The sequence below is a fragment of the Tamandua tetradactyla genome, chromosome 1, assembly GCF_023851605.1.
Source record: "Tamandua tetradactyla isolate mTamTet1 chromosome 1, mTamTet1.pri, whole genome shotgun sequence".
Classification (NCBI taxonomy): Eukaryota; Metazoa; Chordata; class Mammalia; order Pilosa; family Myrmecophagidae; genus Tamandua; species Tamandua tetradactyla.
Window position 1 is genome coordinate 14,978,489 of NC_135327.1, and position 17,409 is coordinate 14,995,897.

General features: G+C 38.4%; 1 protein-coding gene and 1 pseudogene across 1 annotated transcript in view; one reads left to right on the plus strand and one right to left on the minus strand.

The window, feature by feature from the left end:
* RPN2 (ribophorin II) overlaps positions 1–13,012 on the minus strand; it is a 30,826-nt gene extending 17,814 nt beyond the window's left edge. Inside the window, exon 1 of the mRNA XM_077156744.1 lies at positions 12,992–13,012. Within this exon, the coding sequence (XP_077012859.1) occupies positions 12,992–13,012 (21 nt within the window). The remainder of the gene's footprint in view (positions 1–12,991) is intronic.
* Positions 13,013–13,243: 231 nt separating this feature from the next.
* LOC143680121 (thymidylate synthase pseudogene) lies at positions 13,244–16,307 on the plus strand (annotated as a pseudogene).
* Positions 16,308–17,409: the final 1,102 nt, after the last annotated feature.

Genomic DNA, 17,409 nt, shown 5'->3' on the forward strand with positions numbered 1-17,409 from the left:
CCCAATGGGGTGCTTGTTATTACTGTATGAATAATAGTTATTAGCCATTTCTGTTATTTTGTATTTAGGTAATTTTCCAACAGCCAGAAAAACACTTGGACAAACACCAGATTTGCTGTAACAAAAGTCAAGCTGCTACAGCAATCACAACATCTAGTTTGGTAGACAGAAATATAAGATTAATGGATAATAGAATTACGGGTTCAGAAATAAACCTTACATTTATGTCCAAATGATTTTTAACGAGGATGCCAAGACAATTCAATGAGGAAAGAATAGTCTTTTCAACAAAGGGTGCTGGGATAACTGAATATATACATACAAAAGGAGAATCGACCAACTACCTCACACCATACACAAAAATGAACTCAAAATGGATCAGAAACCTAAATGCAAAAGCTAAAACCATAAAGTCAGAAAACTTTTGTGCATCAAAAGATACCATAAAGCAGAGCGCGCCTAGCCGGACGAGAGGAAAGTATCTGCACCGCTGAGGGGGGAAAGAAGGAGCTGGAGACAGTTTGTGGGACCCAACGCGGGCTGGTGGGAGGTGACGGAGCTATTAGCCGAGATTTACAAACGAGGACCACCTGGCAGTACATAAACACAAGCATGAGATGACATTGAAATTTGGCCCTGCCCGTACTGACTCAGTCATCATTGCAGTTTCTTCTCCAGGACACCTACTAGGGGAGTAGAAACGATACAGAAAGCGCCCAAAGCCACAACAGAGATAAAAAAGACAGCGTACCCCATCCTGGAACGGCTGGCTGGCTGAGAGAAGCAGCTCGGGTGAGATCGCCGAGGCGCGCGGGCCTTACCGGGCGGGGTGGCAAGCGGCCGGAGTTACTCCCTTCCCCCTTCCCGGGCCGGCTGGGAGAATTGGAGAGGCGGTCCCCTGAAACAAAGACGGCTGGCGCCCACACCACGCCCAGCCCCCGGACCAACTGAGAGAATTGGATCGGAAACCCCCAGGCCGCGGAGAACGGTGACGGGTGGGGGAGGCCCCTTCCAAACCCGTGACTCCCGGGGAACGTGCACTCTCTCGGGCGGGCCGCTGCCGCTGGCGCCCTCCCGCCACGCTTGTGGCCCAGGGCCGACTAGGAAATTCAGACGGGCTCTTTCCCTGGCTGCGGCGACCAGCAACCCTCCCTGCGTTCGGACCCCGGGCCGGCTCAAGCCGTTTCGGCTAGCGAACCCCCAGGACGGCGAGAGTTTTCCAAAGTTTAAGGTCCCACAGCACCTTTTACTGGTGGGACCCGCAGACAAACGTGTGCCACGAGCGCCACCTACTGGGCAGGATAAGAAAAACAGAACCCAGAGATTTCACAGAAAAATATTACAACCTTGCTGGGTCCAACACCAAGAGAAATCTGAATAAATGCCCAGACGCCAGCAGCAGAAGATAACTGTCCACGCTCAAAAGATTGAGAATATGGCTCAGTCAAAGGAACAAACCAATAGCTCAAATGAGACACAAGAGCTGAGACAACTAATGCTGAATATACGAACAGAAATGGAAAACCTCTTCAAAAATGAAATCGATAAATTGAGGGAGGACAGGAAGAGGACATGGGCTGAACATAAAGAAGAAATAGAAAAACTGAAAAAACAAATCGCAGAGCTTATGGAAGTGAAGGATAAAGTAGCAAACATAGAAAAAATAATGGATAGCTACAATGATAGATTTAAAGAGACAGAAGATAGAATTAGTGATTTGGAGGATGAAACATCTGAATTCCAAAAAGAAACAGAAACTATAGGGAAAAGAATGGAAAAATTTGAACAGGGTATCAGGGAACTCAAGGACAATATGAACCGCACAAATATACGTGTTGTGGGTGTCCCAGAAGGAGAAGAGAAGGGAAAAGGAGGAGAAAAACTAATGGAAGAAATTATCACTGAAAATTTCCCAACTCTTATGAAAGACCTAAAATTACAGATCCAAGAAGTGCAGCGCACCCCAAAGAGATTAGACCCAAATAGGCATTCTCCAAGACGCTTACTAGTTAGAATGTCAGAGGTCAAAGAGAAAGAGAAGATCTTGAAAGCAGCAAGAGAAAAACAATCCATTACATACAAGGGAAACCCAATAAGATTTTGTGTAGATTTCTCAGCAGAAACCATGGAAGCTAGAAGACAGTGGGATGATATATTTAAAATACTAAAAGAGAAAAACTGCCAACCAAGACTCCTATATCCAGCAAAATTATCCTTCAAAAATGAGGGAGAAATTAAAACATTCTCAGACAAAAAGTCACTGAAAGAATTTGTGACCAAGAGACCAGCTCTGCAAGAAATACTAAAGGGAGCACTAGAGTCAGATACAAAAAGACAGAAGAGAGAGATATGGAAAAGAGTGTAGAAAGAAGGAAAATCAGATATGATATATATAATACAAAAGGCAAAATGTTAGAGGAAAATATTATCCAAACAGTAATAACACTAAATGTCAATGGACTGAATTCCCCAATCAAAAGACATAGATTGGCAGAATGGATTAAAAAACAGGATCCTTCTATATGCTGTCTACAGGAAACACATCTTAGACCCAAAGATAAACATAGGTTGAAAGTGAAAGGTTGGGAAAAGATATTTCATGCAAATAACAACCAGAAAAGAGCAGGAGTGGCTATACTAATATCCAACAAATTAGACTTCAAATGTAAAACAGTTAAAAGAGACAAAGAAGGACACTATATACTAATAAAAGGAACAATTAAACAAGAAGACATAACAATCATAAATATTTACGCACCGAATCAGAATGCCCCAAAATACGTGAGGAATATACTGCAAACATTGAAAAGGGAAATAGACTCATATACCATAATAGTTGGAGACTTCAACTCACCACTCTCATCAAGGGACAGAACATCTAGACAGAGGATCAACAAAGAAATAGAGAATCTGAATATTACTATAAATGAACTAGACTTAATAGACATTTATAGGACATTACATCCCACAACAGCAGGATACACCTTTTTTTCAAGTGCTCATGGATCATTCTCAAAGATAGACCATATGCTGGGTCACAAAGCAAGTCTTAACAAATTTAAAAAGATTGAAATCATACACAACACTTTCTCGGACCATAAAGGAATGATGTTGGAAATCAATAATAGGCAGAGTGCCAGAAAATTCACAAATACGTGGAGGCTCAACAACACACTCCTAAACAACGACTGGGTCAAAGAAGAAATTGCAAGGGAAATTAGCAAATACCTCGAGGCGAATGAAAATGAAAACACAACATATCAAAACTTATGGGACGCAGCAAAGGCAGTGCTAAGAGGGAAATTTATTGCTCTAAATGCCTATATCAGAAAAGAAGAAAAGGCAAAAATTCAGGAATTAACTATCCATTTGGAAGAACTGGAGAAAGAACAGCAAGCTAACCCCAAAGCAAGCAAAAGGAAAGAAATAACAAAGATTAGAGCACAAATAAATGAAATTGAAAACATGAAAACAATAGAGAATATCAATAAGGCCAGAAGTTGGTTCTATGAGAAAATCAATAAGATTGATGGGCCCTTAGCAAGATTGACAAAAAGAAGAAGAGAGAGGATGCAAATAAATAAGATCAGAAATGGAAGAGGAGACATAACTACTGACCTCACAGAAATAAAGGAGGTAATAACAGGATACTATGAACAACTTTACGCTAATAAATACAACAATTTAGAGGAAATGGACGGGTTCCTGGAAAGACATGAACAACCAACTTTGACTCAAGAAGACATAGATGACCTCAACAAACCAATCACAAGTAAAGAAATTGAATTAGTCATTCAAAAGCTTCCTAACAAGAAAAGTCCAGGACCAGATGGCTTCACATGTGAATTCTACCAAACGTTCCAGAAAGAATTAGTACCAATTCTCTTCAAACTCTTCAAAAAAATCGAAGTGGAGGGAAAACTACCTAATTCATTCTATGAAGCCAACATCACCCTCATACCAAAACCAGGCAAAGATATTACAAAAAAAAGAAAACTACAGACCAATCTCTCTAATGAATACAGATGCAAAAATCCTCAATAAAATTCTAGCAAATCATATCCAACAGCACATTAAAAGAATTATACATCATGACCAAGTAGGATTCATCCCAGGTATGCAAGGATGGTTCAACATAAGAAAATCAATTAATGTAATACACCATATCAACAAATCAAAGCAGAAAAATCACATGATCATCTCAATTGATGCAGAGAAGGCATTCGACAAGATTCAACATCCTTTCCTGTTGAAAACACTTCAAAAGATAGGAATACAAGGGAACTTCCTTAAAATGATAGAGGGAATATATGAAAAACCCACAGCTAATATCATCCTCAATGGGGAAAAATTGAAAACTTTCCCCCTAAGATCAGGAACAAGACAAGGATGTCCACTATCACCACTATTATTCAACATTGTGTTGGAGGTTCTAGCCAGAGCAATTAGACAAGAAAAAGAAATACAAGGCATCAAAATTGGAAAGGAAGAAGTAAAACTATCACTGTTTGCAGACGATATGATACTATATGTCGAAAACCCGGAAAAATCCACAACAAAACTACTAGAGCTAATAAATGAGTACAGCAAAGTAGCAGGTTACAAGATCAACATTCAAAAATCTGTAGCATTTCTATACACTAGTAATGAACAAGCTGAGGGGGAAATCAAGAAACGAATCCCATTTACAATTGCAACTAAAAGAATAAAATACCTAGGAATAAATTTAACTAAAGAGACAAAAAACCTATATAAAGAAAACTACAAAAAACTGCTAAAAGAAATCACAGAAGACCTAAATAGATGGAAGGGCATACCGTGTTCATGGATTGGAAGACTAAATATAGTTAAGATGTCAATCCTACCTAAATTGATTTACAGATTCAATGCAATACCAATCAAAATCCCAACAACTTATTTTTCAGAAATAGAAAAACCAATAAGCAAATTTATCTGGAAGGGCAGGGTGCCCCGAATTGCTAAAAACATCTTGAGGAAAAAAAAGGAAGCTGGAGGTCGCGCGCTGCCTGACTTTAAGGCATATTATGAAGCCACAGTGGTCAAAACAGCATGGTATTGGCATAAAGATAGATATATCGACCAATGGAATCGAATAGAGTGCTCAGATATAGACCCTCTCATCTATGGACATTTGATCTTTGATAAGGCAGTCAAGCCAACTCACCTGGGACAGAGCAGTCTCTTCAATAAATGGTGCCTAGAGAACTGGATATCCATATGCAAAAGAATGAAAGAAGACCCATCTCTCACACCCTATACAAAAGTTAACTCAAAATGGATCAAAGATCTAAACATTAGGTCTAAGACCATAAAACAGTTAGAGGAAAATGTTGGGAGATATCTTATGGATCTTACAACTGGAGGCAGTTTTATGGACCTTAAACCTAAAGCAAGAGCACTGAAGAAGGAAATAAATAAATGGGAACTCCTCAAAATTAAACACTTTTGTGCATCAAAGAACTTCATCAAGAAAGTAGAAAGACAGCCCTCACAATGGGAGACAATATTTGGAAATGATATATCAGATAAAGGTCTAGTATCCAGAATTTATAAAGAGATTGTACATCTCAACAACAAAAAGACAGCCAATCCAATTACAAAATGGGAAAAAGACTTGAACAGACACCTCTCAGAAGAGGAAATACGGATGGCCAAGAGGCACATGAAGAGATGCTCAATGTCCCTGGCCATTAGAGAAATGCAAATCAAAACCACAATGAGATATCATCTCACACCCACCAGAATGGCCATTATCAACAAAACAGAAAATGACAAGTGCTGGAGAGGATGCGGAGAAAGAGGCACACTTATCCACTGTTGGTGGGAATGTCAAAGGGTGCAACCACTGTGGAAGGCAGTTTGGCGGTTCCTCAAAAAGCTGAATATAGAACTGCCATACGACCCAGCAATACCATTGCTAGGTATCTACTCAAAGGACTTAAGGGCAAAGACACAAACGGACATTTGCACACCAATGTTTATAGCAGCATTATTTACAATTGCAAAGAGATGGAAACAGCCAAAATCTCCATCAACAGAAGAGTGGCTAAACAAACTGTGGTATATACATACGATGGAATATTATGCAGCTTTAAGACAAGATAAACTTATGAACCATGTAATAACATGGATGGACCTAGAGAATATTATGCTGAGTGAATCCAGCCAAAAACTAAAGGACAAATACTGTATGGTCCCACTGATGTGAACGGACATTCGAGAATAAACTTGAAATATGTCATTGGTAACAGAGTTCAGCAGGAGTTAGAAACAGGGTAAGACAATGGGTAATTGAAGCTGAAGGGATACAGACTGTGCAACAGGACTAGATACAAAAACTCAAAAAATGGACAGCACAATAATACCTAATTGTAAAGTAATCATGTTAAAACACTGAATGAAGCTGCATCTGAGCTATAGGTTTTTGTTTTGTTTTGTGTTGTTTTGTTTTGATTTTACTATTATTACTTTTATTTTTTTCTCTATATTAACATTCTATATCTTTTTCGGTTATGTTGCTAGTTCTTCTAAACCAATGCAAATGTACTAAGAAATGATGATCATGCATCTATGTGATGATGTTAAGAATTAATGATTGCATGTGTAGAATGGTATGATCTCTAAATGTTGGGTTAATTTCTTTTTTTCCGTTAATTAAAAAAAAAAAAAAAAAAAGAGAAGGGATAATTGGAGATGAAGGGATACAGACTGTACAACGGGACTGGATATAAAAACTCAGAAATGGACAGCACAATACTACCCAATTGTAATGCAATTATGTTAAAACACTGAATGAAGCTGCATGTGAGGTATAGGTTTTTTGTTTTTGTTTTTTTTGTTTTTTTTCTTTCTATTATTGTTTTAATTCTTATTCTGTTGTCTTTTTATTTCTTTTTCTAAATCGATGCAAATGTACTAAGAAATGATGAATATGCAACTATGTGATGTTATTAAGAATTACTGATTGTACATGTAGAATGGAATGATTTCTAATTGTTTTGTTAATTCTTTTTTTAATTAATAAAAAAAAAAAAAAAGATACCATAAAGCAACACTGTTGAAAGGTATCTGCAATGCCTTTAACTAAGTATAAGTATCCAGGATATATACAACTCCTAAGAATCAATAATAAAAAGACATAATAAAAGCAAAAGGGGCAAGGATAATGTGCCAGTTTGAAAGGATTTATGTATTCTAGAAAAGCCATGTTTTAATCCTAATCCCATTTTGTAAAGGCAGCCATTTTTTTAAATCTCTATTTAGCACTATAGTTTGGAAACTTGATTAGGTTATCTCCACAGAGATGTGGCTCACCCAACTGTGGATATTAACTTTTGACTGGAGGGAGATGTGACTCCACCCATTCCAGGTGGGTCTTGTTTACTGGAATCCTTTAAAAGAGGAAGGATTTTGAAGAAAGAGAGAGAGCCCATGCTGTCAGAGACCTTTGGAGATGAAAAAGGAAAATATCCCCAGGTGAGCTTCATGAAATAAGAAGCCTGGAGCGAAAGTTAGCAGACACGATGGCCATATTCACTATGTGTCTTTCCAGCTGAGAGAGAAACCCTGAACATCATCGGTCTTTCTTGAGAGAAGGTAACCTCTAGTTCGTGCCTTAATTGGACACTTTTATAGACTTGCTTTAACTGGGACATCTTCTAGGCCTTAGAACTGTAAACTAGCAACTTATTAAATTCCCCCCTTTAAAAGCCATTTGGTTTCTGGTGCACTGCATTCTGACAGCTAGCAAACTAGAACAGAGAGGAACCCTAAATGACCAACAAACACAAGACAAGGTGCTCAATCTTACTAGCATCCAAGGAAAAACATTAAAACAAGACACCATTTCACATCCATCAGGTTATCAAAAATGGGTAATAACCTAATATTGGCAAGAATATAAAGAAAAGGGGGTGCGAGGGTAGTTCAGTGGTAGAATTCTCACCTGCCATGCGGGTGATCTGGGTTCAATTCCTGGCCCATACACTTCCCAAACAAGCAAACAAACAAATCAAAGTTCAACAAATGTCTGCAGTAAGGGGATATTCACATGGAAAAAGAATGAAATATGACCTCCACCATACAGCATACAAAGGAAAAAAAAAAATACAAAGAAAAGAGCAATTTGGCAATACCTAATAAAGCTGGAAGGTGAGGATCCCCAATGACTCCACAATTTCACTCCAGACAAACAAAAGAGCACAAGGGAACATGTACAAGTATGTTCACAGCAGCACTGTTTATCAAAGTGAAAACCTAAATGTCCAACAGGAAAATGAATTCATAAAATTTTATTTATTCATAAATGGAAGATAATTTTATGAAAATTATCCAGGTTTATGCATGGAACTCTAGTTCTACATGCATAAGTATGGCTAATTTTCATGAAATTAATATTAAGCAAAAACAAATTATAAAGGATATATGCAGTATACTGTAATTTATAAAGTTTTAAAACATGCAAAACAATGCAATAAAATGCTTAAAGGAACATATACATAGCAGAGGTATAAAGATTGGCATTTAAAACAATAAATTCCAAAATCTGGGGAAGGAAAAAAGGAAGAAAAAATGTTCAAGGAATACACACATGGCTTAAATTCAATCTACAGGATTTTATTTCCTACAAAAAAAAAAAAAGAAGTAAATATAGCAAAATTGAGTTCGAAGGAGATTCTCTGTTCTCTTCTGTATATATGAAATATTCCATACTAAAAAGTAAAATAAATAGAGTTTTGTGAGGGCACAAATGAAAGAGCAACATTTGAAATAGGCCTTATGAATTAATAAGAGTTTAGCATATAAGCAAGAGAGGAGAACATTCTCCAGAAAGGAAACACTCTGAATGAAGGAATAAAGACGTGCACACGTGAGGTATATTTGAGGGACAGTATGCAGTCAAGGGTGGCTAGAGTTTGGGGGCAAGGACAGTGCACCCACACTCAAGCATGTGCATGTGCCTTGTGAGGACCTCCTACACATACTGAGTCCGCATCTCATCCATAGGCAACAGGAAACCAAAGATAAGTTTAAGCAGAGGAACAATGTGATTATATCATTCTAGAGGCACTTACAGAAAGTCAACTGGAAAGGGCAGACACTGAAGACAACGAAACTAGTTAGAAATTACCACAACAGTCCAAAAATAGAGAAAATAGGGCCCTGACTGAGTAGGAACTCTGGGATTGAAGAACAATGGGGTCATGCAAGACATTTACAGGTGGAATCAACAGGACTTGGTGACTGACCATAAGTCAGAAGTGGAGAGAAAGGATGGACTCAAGGACTCAAGCCGTTGGAACCCAGAAGCCAGGAGGGAAGGCCAGCAGTCACTGTCATGTGTCTTCCCATGTGACGGAAGAAACCCCTATGAACGCTAGCTGCCTTTCCTCTGAAGAACTATAAATTTATAACTAAATAAATCCCCTTATTAAAAGTGGATCCTTCTCTGGTGTGTTGCATTCTGACAGCTTGAGCAAACTAAAACAGTTTCTATCCAAATTTTGTGTTAATGAATGGACTAGGATCAGATGTCTCATGTTTCAAAAGGTCAGACATCAGGCAGAGAAAATATATCCTCCTCATTGCCAAATTTCAAATACAAGTGTTTGATTTACCTATGTTAAGTAATGTGCTACTTTTGAAAAGGTCAAACTTTCTAGCTGCCTACTCCCCTTCAATAAAATAAAGACAGCATCACAGGAGCCAATTTGAGGAGCTCTTTGAAGGCCAAATCTGGGATAATATGAGTGACACAATAAATGATGAAAGCAAGGAATCATGACTTATAGGGTAAACAAATATCCATGAGTCCATACACTTGTAAATAAAACATTTGAATAAATTTAAAAATGGGGAGAACAGTTTCTTTCTTTTTTAAACAGAATACCAACTAATAAATGTAGAAGAATGAAGAAAGAAGAAAGTAACCTTTGTGCAGATACCACAGAAATTATTGTTATAGGCAAGAATCATCCTCCAGTCCCAAGGAATATTTGCAGTCTCAATCTCCCCACAAGATACTTATTAATTACAAAGTGGAAAACCAACAACTTTACAGTAAAGAAACCCAGCAGACACCACCTTCACCAAGTAAACGAGGTTAACATTACTGGCAATGAGACATACCAGCATCATATACCTCCTGAAACAATCTGCTGAGAAGGGCGGAGCATCATTCTTGGAGTAGTCTTGCCAAAAATACATGACGTGAATTTAATCATGAGGAAACATGAGACGAGCCTGAAAGACACTCTACAAGGTAATTTGTACACTTCAAGACTGTCAAGGTTGTAAAAGACAAAGAAACTTCCCTAAATTGGAGGAGTCTAAAGGGACGTGACAATTAGAGTACCACCTGGCCCTAGACTGAATCCTGAACCAGAAAAGGGCCATTAGTGGGACAACTGGCAATACTTGAATTAAGGTCTACAGATGAGTGAATAGTATTGTTCCAATGTGAATTTTCTGGTATTGATAATTATATTCTAGTTATATAACATGGTCACATTTGGGGAAGCTGGGTGAAGTGTATATGGGAATTCTCTGTACAATTTTTACCACTTTTTTTTTTTTTTACAACTTTGATCAAGACTGAACAGCGTCAAAATGAAAAGACAAAATGTTTTGATTAAAAAAAGGTAAATTGAAAATGGCCTCTGAATAGTGAAGAAAATACTTCATATGCTTAATGTTAATAAACAGCATATGCTTAATATGTCTGGAAAAGCACAGCACCACTTCAAGGTTCCCACTGCACAGAATGAATGACAATATAGTCAAGGAGATAAGCAAAGACACAGTAGCAAAAACACTGAGAAACGATAGCTGAAAGTGGTGGAGGAAAAAGGAGAAGTACAAAAACCCCAGCAGCTGGAGCAGCACACAGCTCTGCAGCCACTGAGATCAGCTCTCTAAATGCCAGGGGATACTAATTACACTGGAATTGTGCAGGAATCCATTCACAGACAGGGTGACTCAGAACAAATTAAGCCTCTTCTACCAAACAAGGATGACTCCATTCATTTCTCAGGGTTGGAGTACGAATAAAACAATGTAAACAAAAACACTTAGACCTGTGCTTGTCATGTAACTGGCATTCAATAAGGTTCATATTAATGGTCCTAATTTAGAGTAAGAAAAGGTTGAATCATATTCCATATAAGAAAGCGATGGAACATGTAATTCATCTTAAATAAATTCCCATCCAAAAAGGTTCAAATGAAAGCTATGGTGCCTGAAGGAATCAACTTCAATTTGGGGCAAAACCACTAATGTGAACTACCTCATTCCCACAAGGCATCAGATAAATGAGGCATAGCTTTCCATCCTTAAAGCTACTTGGCTGTTCAATCCAACTAGAGTTTAGCATCTCTTTGCTAAACACTTGTAAAACAATTCATAAAGGAAAAGTACTGATATTCTTTTGTGCTCTACCCAGATAGCCTCATTATAGTGCTATGCGCTTGACACTTTCTTCACTTAATTAGCATCAAGTACTTTTCCAAACTTCTCAAGGCCCACCGCACAAACATTTTTAATTCGCCACTTCAATCATTCAGTGGCATTTTGTGCATTCACAATGTTGTGGAACATCATCACAAATCCAAAACATGTTCACCACCCCAAAAGGAAATCCTGTACCCATTAAGTTGCCACTGTCTATTTTCTTCTCCCTCCAGTCCCTTGCAATGGACTAATCTGCTTTCTGTCTCCATGGATTTGTTTATTCTGAACATATTTATAAATGGAATCATACAATACATGGCCTTATGTCTCTGGCTTCTTTCACTTAATGTTTTCAAAGTTCATCCATATTGTAGCATGTATCAGTACTTCATTTTGTTTCTTATGGCTGAGTAATATTTCATTGTATGGATATATAACATTTTGTTTACCTATTCACTGATATTTGTGCTGTTTCCACTTTTGGGCAATTGTGAATAGCACTAGCTATGAACATTTGTGTACAAGTTTTTGCATGGACATATGTTTTCAATTTTGTTGGTTATAAAGCTAGAAGTAGAATTGTTGGACTACATGGTAAACTCTATGTTTAGCTTTAAAAACAAACTGTTGAGGCAGGCAACAGTGGCTCAGTGGTAGAGTTCTTGCCTGCCATGCCAGAGACCTGGGTTCAATTCCTGGAGCCTGCCTATGCTAAACAACAAACAAGTTTCCCACAGAGGCTGCACCATTTTACATTCTAACCAGTAATGTATGAGAGTTCCAACTTCTCCACATTGCCACCAACACTGTTATTGTCATTTTTATTATAGGCATCTTAGTGGGTACGCAGTGATAGCTTATTGTAGTTCTGATTTGCATTTTCTGAATGACTAATGGTATTGAGAATCTTCTTGTGCTTGGTGACCATTTGTTTATTCTCCTTGCAGGATCCTTTGCCCCACCCAAAATTTACGTTTTACACCCACCAAGCAACAACTGCCTCCACTCCTGTCCCCCATTCACTGGAGATTTTTAATCTATTTTCTGACTCAATGAATTTGCTATTTCTGCATATTTGTCCTTATTTCACGCAACATGCTGTTTCAAAGGTTTATCTATGTTATATCTTATAATTTCATGTTTTCTTATGGCTTAATAATACTCCATTGTATATATATAACACATTTTGCTTATTCACTCAACCATCGATGGACACTTGGGTTTTTTTTTACCTTTTGGGTATTGTGAATAATGCTGTTATAAACATTGGTATACTAATATCTGTTTGAGCACCTGTTTATAATTTCTTTGCGTATTTAGAAAAGGAATTGCCCAGTCATATGGTATACCCATTTTAAAAATGCTTTTTCTTTTTGTGGTGGAATTGTATTCTGGATATATCCTGGATATATCCTGGATATTAGACCATTATTAGAAAGATGATTTGCAAATATTTTTTTCTATTTTGTGCATTATTATGCAAAACCTTTTATGAATACTTATGCCTTGATGGAATACTTACGGATGATGGAGTGATTCTCATCTTCTCTACTCCCTAAATTTTATGTAACAGTAATTCTAAATTACAATGGGAAATGAATAATTTTATAAAACAAAAGAAAATTAACTATGCCCATGTTCTTGATTCACTACTTTGCCCCAGTATGTCAAAAAGCACAGTTCAAACCTACCCCTCTTAACATATTCACGTTGTTCAATAAAAGGGACAAATAAAGCCCTGCGCCTATTTGTTCACTTCCCTGGAATCGCGACAATGCGGGTAACAAGAAAGCACTTACCTCTACAGTATTTGCAATATAACGGTTGTCACCTTCAACTTTGACAGAGAAATCATAATAACCACTGGGAAATTTGGCGTTCATGAAGTTTAGTTCAAAAACATCCCTGTTAAGAATGAGAAAGGAGTTAGCAAGAACTCACATAGAAATGTCATGTATCTAACAAAAAGGAGCCACAGAGGAAGGCACTCCTTGTATGAAGAGACCAGAGCTATATTACTTCTTGACTTTTTAAATTTCTCTTCCCATTTAGCCAATTTCCTGTTCAGAGTTTTTACATTTCACCCACATTATATTAAATATTCTTCCCTCCCATTGGCTTAGTCCCTTGTCTCTCCCCTCAGGTTCTAAAATCCCACCTCCCTATGGAAGCCTTGCATAATTAAATGGAAAAAAGTTAAATGAAAGTATGAGCACAATCACGTAAAAAAAAAAATGAAAAAGAGTAGAAGGAAATATTCTAAATGTTCAAAGTGGTTGCTGTATAGTGTGGAACTATGGGTGATTTCTGCATTATTTCTACTTTTCTTTGTTTTGCGAATTTCATTAAAAGGGCACATCTTTTAAAAAATTTTTAATAATTTTCATTTTATGAAAGGTAGGGAATTCCTGACTCTAACTACATAGCAAAATCCTAATGATGTCTTTTATCATTCCACTGATTATCCCTAAATGATTTTGCTTTATAATTTCATATATTGTTTGTGCATCTTTAGGACTAATAAATGCATTTTTCTCTAAAAGTCAAAGCTCCCAAGGAACAGGACTCTCATTAACTTACAAATACCACATTTTACAAAGTTCCATACAAGAAATGACCCTTAATTTTAAAAAATTACAAACAATAAATGCAGCCATTTACACTGTAGAATATTTAGTCCCATGAGCATACGTTCATCACACATTATTACAGAGAAAAAAAGCATAATCCTAATTCAATCTCTCTTTTTTTAAAACATGGACAGGCATCAGGAAACAAACCCAGGTCTCTGGAATGGCAGGCGAGAACTCTGTGTGCTGAGCCACTGTGGCCGGCCCCTAATTCAAGTTTTAAGATATATTTATATGCAGGCTTCTCCTCCTTTGAAGAATGCTCATGCTCATCTTCCTTCAAGCATGTAATTTCGCTATGCATTAAATAGCTGTACACTGACTAGTCCTTGAATTCTTTCCTGCAGCTGACTTAAGAATCTTTATGGTAGCAGCCCTTGGTTGAGGTCTTGATTTCTTCGAGAACTTCCGGGGCTGTCTGGCTTCAGCCTGATGACCACGAAGGGACCTGACAGCACCTCCTACAGGCAGTTATCTTGGCATATACACAAAAAAAGTGATATTCATCACCACTAAAAAATCTGTATGCCCAGCCTGCACCTGAAGCCACCTGCTACCAGCTTGGAGTCACTGTGTGTGCCCTTGCAGGAGCAGCCTGCAAATTTAAGGGCACCTGCCACATCGAAGCCTAAGCCAAAGCCCCTTGGAGTTACAGGACCTGGGGCAGATCAAGCACATCCTTTGCTGTGGTTCCAGGAAGGACGACACTGGTATCAGCACTCTATGTTCCAACTGGAGGCATGCTATAGACTAAGAAATGAATCGTCTCTGCTGACCACCAAAAGTGTATTCTGGAAGGGTGTTCTGGAGGAGTTGCTGTGATTTATTAAGGGATCCACAAATGCTAAAAAGCTTATCATGGTCGGGTTCATGGGTGAACTTGGCCAAGTGGTGGTACCTGTTTGTCTGGTTGGGCAAGTGCTGGCCTGTCTGTTGCTATGAGGACATTTCATAGAATTAAATCACAATCACGTCGGCTGCTTCCACAGTTGATTTCATTTGTAATCAGCCAAGGGGAGTGCCTTTTGCAATGAGTGATGCTTAAATCTAATCACTGGAAGGAAGATTCAGAAGAGATAGGCTCTTCTTTCTGCTTCAGCTGGCGAGCCTCTCCTGTGGCATTTGTCCAGACCCTCCATCAGAATGGTTAGCTTCACAGCTTGCCCTACAGGTTTTGGACTCTACGTTTCCATGGTTAAGTGAGACACTTTTATAAATTTTGTATTTATGAATATTTCCTGTTGATTCTGTTTCTCTAGAGAACCCAAATTAATACAGAACTCTCTTCAGAGGGAGTGAAAATCGGGGATGTCAACAGATTCTGCAACTTTCTGGACGGTCTGGGATTCTCCACCACAGAAGAAGGAGACTTGGGTCCATTTTATGGCTTTCAGTGGAGGCACTTGGGGGCAGAATACAAAGATATGAATTCAGATTTTTCAGGCCAAAAAGTAGTTCAGCTACAAAAGGTGACTGAAACGATCAAAACCAACCCCAACGATAGAAGAATCATCATGTGTGTTTGGAATCCAAAGACCTTCCTCTGATGGCACTGCCACCATGCTATACCTCCTGCCATTTCTACGTGGGTAACAGCAAGCTCTCATGCCAGCTGTACCAGCAGTTGGGAGACATGGGCCTTGGAGTGCCTTTTTATATCACCAGCTATGCCCTGCTCACCTACATGATTGCACACATCACAAGCCTGAAGCCAGGTGACTTTATACATACTTTGGGAGATGCATATATATTTACCTGAAACACATGAGGCACTGAAAATTCAACTTCAGAACCAAGACCTTTTCCCAAGCTCAAAATTATTTGAAAACTTGAAACAACTGATGACCTGAAAGCTGAAGCTTTTCAGACTTAAGGGTATATTCCTTGTCCAACTATTAAAATAGATATGGCTGTCTATAAGTTTAAAGGAATTATTTCAAGGGTGTCATTCTTTTCAAGCAACGAAGAGGAAGGCCCATCCTCTGCCTCTGAGACAAACTCACTTTCTCCACATGTATGGATGGATCTGCTCTGCCAGCCTATGATTTCCTGGCTTCAACTCTTAGCTTCCATGGTTCTGCCTTCGAAATCATTTTTCCTTCACCTGTCTCTTTACTCCAGACTGGCCATGGTTCCATTTATACAGATCTCACAAAAAATTTGTTGTTTGACATGCAGCATACAGAGATTAAAACCATCAGACAATAGGACCTTCCATAAATCCTTTCTGGATAAGTCCATCTCCAGTCCTGGCTTGTCCTGACATGACTGACTGCTTCCATGCTTGGTTAAATCCTCACATGGTATACTAGCCTCTGAGGTCTCATTTTCTGGAAGCCCAGAAGTTTCCAAACCATCAATTTCTGGTTTCTTTGTACCCAAGAGTTCAGTTTTCAGCTTATCCCTTTCCTATCACATTTTATGACAAGCTGCAAGGAGAAATCAGGATGTATTTTCCACATTTAGTTTAGAAATTTCCTCAGCTATATATCCAAGCTCATCACTTTCAAATTCCTCCTTCCATACAGCACCAGAACTCACTTTGTCAAATTCTTTGCCACTTTAAAACAAGAGTCACCTTTTTTTCCAGTTTGCAATGATAATTGTGTCATTTCTGTCTAAATCCTGATTGGAAGCATCTTTAAAGTGCATATTTCTACCAACAGTCTCTTCAAAGCAATCTAGACTTTCTCTGTCAGGTTCCTCACAATTCTTCCAGACTCCTCCCCTTATCCACTAAAGCCGTTCCAGTATTTCTGTTATTTCTAAATCACAGCACCCCACTTATGGTACCAAAATCAGTTTTGGTTTTCAAATGCTGCTGGAATGTAATGTACCAGAAATGGATTGGCTTTTACAAAGAGGATTTATTAAGTTACTAACTTAGAGTTCTAAGGCCATGAAAATGTCCAAATAAAGGCATCGACAAGATGATACCGTGACTCAGGAAAGGCTGATTGCATCTGGGGTTTCTCTGTCACATGGGAAGGTTGATGGAGATGTCTGCTGGGCCTTCTCTGTCCTGGGTTGGTTTGAGAATGGCCTCTCAGCTTTTGGTGTCTCCTGGGACAGTTTCCTTCTGCATAACCAAAAGTCTGCATCTGAGCTTTCTCCAAAATGTTTCCCTCTTAAAGGACTCCAGTAAGCTGATTAAGACCAACTTTGAATGGATAGGGTCATATTTCCATGGAAACAATCTAATCAAAAGGTCCCACCCAACAACAGGTCTGCCCCCTACAAAACTGGCTTTTCAGGGGTACATAACAGTTTTAAACCAGCACAGACAGGTGTGGTCAGTGTTTAGGGGTGG